We start from the raw sequence: 5,439 nt of genomic DNA, 5'->3' as shown, positions 1-5,439 counted from the left end.
ACTGAGGCCGGGGCTGGAATTGATGATGGGGAGAAATCCCTGTGGGCAGAGAAGGTTGTGGGTCACTAGGGTGGCCCTGGGGCCTGCCAAGGAGATTGACTCTAACCCTTTCTGACCTCCCTCAATTCTTTGAGTCCCTGTAAATCTAGAGGACAGACCACTTAGATTGCCCTGAAGTCTCTGTACTCAGGAGACATGAGAAAGTCTTGCCACCTTGTGGAGACATGTGGTATTCCTCCCTGAACTTCTGGTCTGCCGAAAAGAAAATAGGCAATTGGGCTTTTTCAACCGTGGGCATTTAGTGCCAGACATTTGGAAACACTAGGCCATTCATAATGACCCTTTGGGATGAGTGCAATGCTTTATGTATCTTAAGTGTATTGTAATATGCAGCCTTTTCAGAGGCACAAAAGCTACTTGCTGTAGGTTACCAGCTGATAAGAAGAGCAGAGGTCTGAACCCAGCCATTTCCATTCCCGAGAGGGTAAAGACTCCACTGGGAAAGGTGACGGAAGTTACCCCCTCCACCTCGGGGAATCCCGTGGGACCCTGACTGTTGTGGCATACCCTACAGGAAGGGCAGGACCCACCTTTCCAGGATGCGCAGCCCCAGTGCGCCCTCTGCTGGGCACAAGTGGGACCAGAGGGTTCTCTTAACACAAGCAGATGCAGGGCTGGGTAGTTGTTTTTTTTTTGGTTTTTTTTTTGTTTTTTTTTTTTGTTGTTGTTGTTTGCTTTTTGTTTTTGGATGGCTGGGAACTGTCTGCTTCTTGTCAAAGGAGGGCTAGAGACTGGCTGCAGGCCAGTCCCACTTCGGTTCTCCCAGCCCATGACTGTGGGCTGCACAAGGTTCGACTCTCACAGCACTTTCTTCATGGATCCTTGCTCATCTTCCCCAAAGGCATGTTGGTCCTGAGCCAGTACCACAGCAGACCGTGGGCCACAGGGACAGTGTCAAGAGGGGTCACCACAGGAGCTGGGGCCTATTCACAGCACTGCCAGGTGGGCAAGGGGTAGATCTGGAAATCTAAGCATTCACTGGTGAGGGCTGGCGGCTGTGTGTTGGGCCCTGAGGATGGATACTCATCGACTAGCTCTAGAACCCTCAAGAAAATGGCTTTAAAGGTGGGTCAGTGTGGACAGAAGCATGACAGAGGCATGGGTGTCCGGGTATATCCATCTTGATAACGTTGGACCTACACTTACCACTGTGTGGGCCTGGACGGAAGGAGGCCGACAGCACTCCAGCACCCCATTGAAGAGGTCGCGAGGCATTGCTGAAGGGAGGGCAACGCGCACTATTGCATCTGACTTAGAACTACGTATTTGGACTAGAGTCAAGGGAGGAACAGTGGCTACCAGAGGAAGACGGCAGCAGAACAAAGATATGAGGTCCAAGGAGCATCAATGTGATGCCTTGGTCCTCTTTCGGCATCAGGTAACACCCCCCTCCCCGCACAGACAAGACACTCAGCCTCCCCTTCTCTCCAGAGTTTCAGCTTCTCCTCCTCTTCCCAGCTCTACAGTTCTCTTCCTGAGGATAGAGAACTCCAACAGCCATCAAGCCTTCTGATGACGGGTAATGCCAGCCACTCCCTACTGGCCGTGTCTGAGGGCTTTTATTTGTGTTAGGCAGGGTTGGGGGGGTGCACTGTGGCAGGACATGGGCTTAACTGTCATAGAAGTCCACGTGGGCTCCAGACCGGAAGGTGTCCTTTTGCAGCAAGCTCAGGAGTTTCTGGGCTGATGTCCCACAATCCACCAGCTCCCCCTGCGACTTCAGCTTCTGCAGTCTGTTCCTTAACTCTGGGTCCTTGGAGGTCTCTCGAGCCAACTGCTGCATGTCTGTGTCCAGGGGACCTAGTGGATAGAAAGTACAAGATAGGGACAGAGGTTCTAAGTCCCCGCTGTGTGGTGGGTGGAGTGGAGGCGGGTCTGGCCCGAGGCTCCATTACATTGCCTTTAAATTTTTTTTCTTTTTTCAGTTATGTTCTCTCTATGGATTTCTCTCTTGAAATTCAAGATCCTCCTGCCTTAGCCTCTCCAGTACCAGGATTATAGGTGAGGGCCACCATGCCCAGCTCATGCTACTACTGAGTTTTGAACTCAAAGCTCAAGTCTATTAAGCATGGTTTAAAATCAAGCTCATTGTCCCTTGTCCATGTAACACATCTTCCTGACCTTTCCACTTGTATCAATAGATACCTGGACCCTGAAGGGTCCTCATTCGACCTGCAGCCAACCAGGGATCAGGTGAGACCTTCAGCATGGTCTCAAGCAGGTCCACGCTATAACCTTGCTTCTCTTCTTATTTCAACACCTTCTCTAGCCCTCTGATAAATTCATCTGGCTGCACTTTCCTGGGCTCATATGGCTCCTCGAAATCCCTGGATGCTGGGAGCTCAGTTGGTAAAGTATTTTCTGTACAAGCATGACAACCTGAGTTCAGATCCCCAGTAAAAAGCCAAGTGTGGGGATTAAAGAGAGAGATGGTCCCCTGTTAAGAGCACTTGCTGTTCTTGTAGATAACCAGGATTTGATTCCCAATACGAACATGGCAGCTCACAACCATTTGTGACTTCAGTTACAGGGGCTATGATGCCCTCTTCTGGCCTCTGCAGGCACTGCATGAAGTGAACAGATTTAGGCAAAATACTCATAAACACATAGACTCCCTCCCCCTTCTCTTTTTCTGTGTCTGTCTGTCTGTCTGTCTGTCTCTCCCTCCCTCCCCACTACAAGCTTTCTCACCTATGCTTGCATGTCTGGAAAATGTCTCCCACCTGCTAACAAACAGCCCTCAAGGAATTGTGTAGCCTACCAAATTTTAATGGTGTTCAGGAACAGAAAAATCATGGAACCTGCTGCAAGCCGCAGGAAAATGTAATGGAATTCAGCTACTATCACAAAAGTTACTACTTGGAAAAGTCAAGGACTTTTCCGAAGGTCAAGCCATGGCTAAGAAGAATCACTTTGCTTCATTGGAATGTCCTCTAGCCGGTTCCTCCCACGCCCCTCGTTTTGAGATATAGCCTTTTGTAGCCCACACTGGCCTCTAACTTGCTGTATAGCCAGGGCTGACTTCAAACTCCTGCTCCCACTTCTCAAGTGCTCTACCATGCCCAGTTTTATCTCCTTGAGCACCTCTGGGGAAAGTCTGCTCTCTTTCCAAACAGACGTGTGTGTGTGTGTGTGTGTGTGTGTGTGTGTGTGTGTGTGTGTGTGTGTGTGTGAAGGGCAGGTACTAGGTAATATGAAGAGACCCAGCATAGATCAAGAAATTGGAAGCAAGTTTGGATCCTGGTCCTGCCTCACTTGAGCATTAGATGGACTATCTTGCCTCTGTGCCTCCAGGATCCTGACCTAGTCCAAAGGGGTACAGACAACTGGATCTCATTGTTGAGTTGCTCACACATCCCACCACATATTGCTACTTTCTAACAACAGAAATCACAGCCTAGAAGAATGGCCCCAGTACTGTGGCATCTTAATAGGCTGGTCAGACAAGACAAGGCGTCAGAAGACCACATACCCTGTAATTTTCATGAGAACAAGGGCCCATCTTATTCATCCTGGTACCCTTTCCCACCCCATTCAGTGTTCCAGCATAGCTCAGCCTGGGATGCTCACCACTCAACAATGTCTGCCTGCTTGTCTTTGATCATTTATGTGGCCGGCCTCTGTGAAGCTTTGCTAGGTGTTGGGGATACATGGATGAATAGTATGTGGCCGTTGAGGGAGAAAAGCAGACAGTTAAACATATAAAGGTAATGTAGTCTTTTTTTTTTATTTTAAAATTTAATTTATTTTTATGTGTGTGGGTGTTTTGTCCCACCTGCTAGTCAGGCAACTCCTAATGCCAAGTACCTCCGCCCCTGCCTGCTCTAACTTCTTAGAGTCTTTATTTTCCTTGCAAGATAAGAAGTCATGATTGGTGGGGGTGGGGGGAATATATTCTTTAGATTCTTTCCTGAGAATATAGACCAGGCTCCCCACCTTGCCCAGCCCCCAGAAAGGTACCAGCCAGGTCAGGAGGCAGCAAGGGCAGTACCACCCACCTACCTGGAGCATAGCTCAGCACTCTCACGCTGGGTTCCTCAGCAGCTAGGACCTGGTACAACATGTCTCGAGCAGCCTTCCCGGCGCAGTACAGCGCCCAGCCCTTGAAGGGCTGCAGGGCACACAGAGATGAGATGTTAACCACAGTCTTGCTGAGGCCTGGGCTATCTGGGAAGGCACTGAGGGTGCCCGAGGTCAAGCAGAGCATGGAGGTCAGGTTCAGAGTCCAGTAACTGTTGATCTCAGCTGGGTCATTTACGTTCAGGAAGCCTTTGGAAATATCCCCAAGAGTGCCTGAAAAAACAGGACCGAAGAAATGACACAGCAGCGTGGGCTCTGTCCTCTTCAGCCTCCCACAGTTCCTTCTCATATCCGTTTTACCCATCTACCCCAGCTCTGCACACACCCGTCATGCACGCTAAGAATACACCTGTTTGAGCGCTCTTTGGAAAAGCAGGGGGATTTGTTCCGAGACCTGATGTCTTAACTCATGCTCCCGCCAGGAGGCACTGCTCAAGGCGGTCGAGAAAGTTCTACGAGAGCTTTAGACAACCAGGCTGGGCTAACCCTGCAGGGACACTGGTACATCCTGTCTCCGCTTGGACTCTGGACTTTTAGGGACTCTCCAAACGGTGAAAGCCCGCAGCCCCGGTCTGGTCCGGGAGTCTCACCTGCGTTGTTGATGAGCAGCAGGCGCTGCAACCCCTCGGGCCTGGGGAGCTCGCGCACCGCGCACAACAACTGCTGCACGCCGGCCTCGGTGGCCAGGTCGGCGGCTGCTCGCACCACTCGCAGGCTGGGTTGCTGTGCACCCAGCTCCTCCTCCAGCTGCCGCAGAGCCGAGTCACTGCGTGCGCTCAGGAGCAGCACCGAACCGGGCGACAGCAGCCGGGCCAGCAGCGGGGCCAGGGCGCGGCCGAAGCCCCGGGAGGCCCCGGTGAGCACGCACACGGTGCGACCCAGCCCGCCTCCCTCCATGCTTGGAACTCAGCGGCGCGGCGCGCGCAGCTGCTAAACCGGCGCGGGGCGGGGCCTACCCTCGGCATGGCGTAGCGGAAGAGCGGGCAAGCATCCACCAGTGTCTGGGTGAAGAGAATGACCAGTAGCCAGGGAGGCGTGGCCCGGCAGGAAATCCCAGTCCCCATTCCCAGCGCTGCCTGGTTCCCCTTGCCCGGCTCCCACAAGCTCAGCCCCTTTCTGGAACCACGTGTCCCCAATTTCCACACTGTTCCAGAATCAGCTTCTTCCGCGAGGGTTGGTTGGTCTTCATCCATGCAGGGCATACCAGGAAACGACCAGTGATAACAATGGATGAAGTCCTTTCTTGCCGGTGTTGAGTTTGGGGTCTCCTTGCCCTCTTCCAGAAGCTTTCTCTGGAAG

General features: G+C 52.1%; 1 protein-coding gene across 1 annotated transcript; it reads right to left on the bottom strand.

Moving 5' to 3' along the window:
- Nucleotides 1-1,600: 1,600 nt before the first annotated feature.
- Spr (sepiapterin reductase) lies at nt 1,601-5,064 on the bottom strand. Its single transcript, XM_006991544.4, has 3 exons — nt 4,731-5,064; nt 4,063-4,353; nt 1,601-1,860 (listed from the first exon to the last, which is right to left on the bottom strand). The coding sequence occupies exons 1-3, from the start codon at nt 5,035-5,037 to the stop codon at nt 1,670-1,672; spliced, it is 789 nt and encodes a 262-aa protein (XP_006991606.1). The 5' UTR covers nt 5,038-5,064; the 3' UTR covers nt 1,601-1,669.
- Nucleotides 5,065-5,439: the final 375 nt, after the last annotated feature.

This window comes from Peromyscus maniculatus, chromosome 3, assembly GCF_049852395.1.
Source record: "Peromyscus maniculatus bairdii isolate BWxNUB_F1_BW_parent chromosome 3, HU_Pman_BW_mat_3.1, whole genome shotgun sequence".
NCBI classification, from domain to species: domain Eukaryota; kingdom Metazoa; phylum Chordata; class Mammalia; order Rodentia; family Cricetidae; genus Peromyscus; species Peromyscus maniculatus.
The sequence above is the reverse complement of the archived record's forward strand: the minus strand, read 5'-3'. Positions and strand labels throughout refer to the sequence as shown.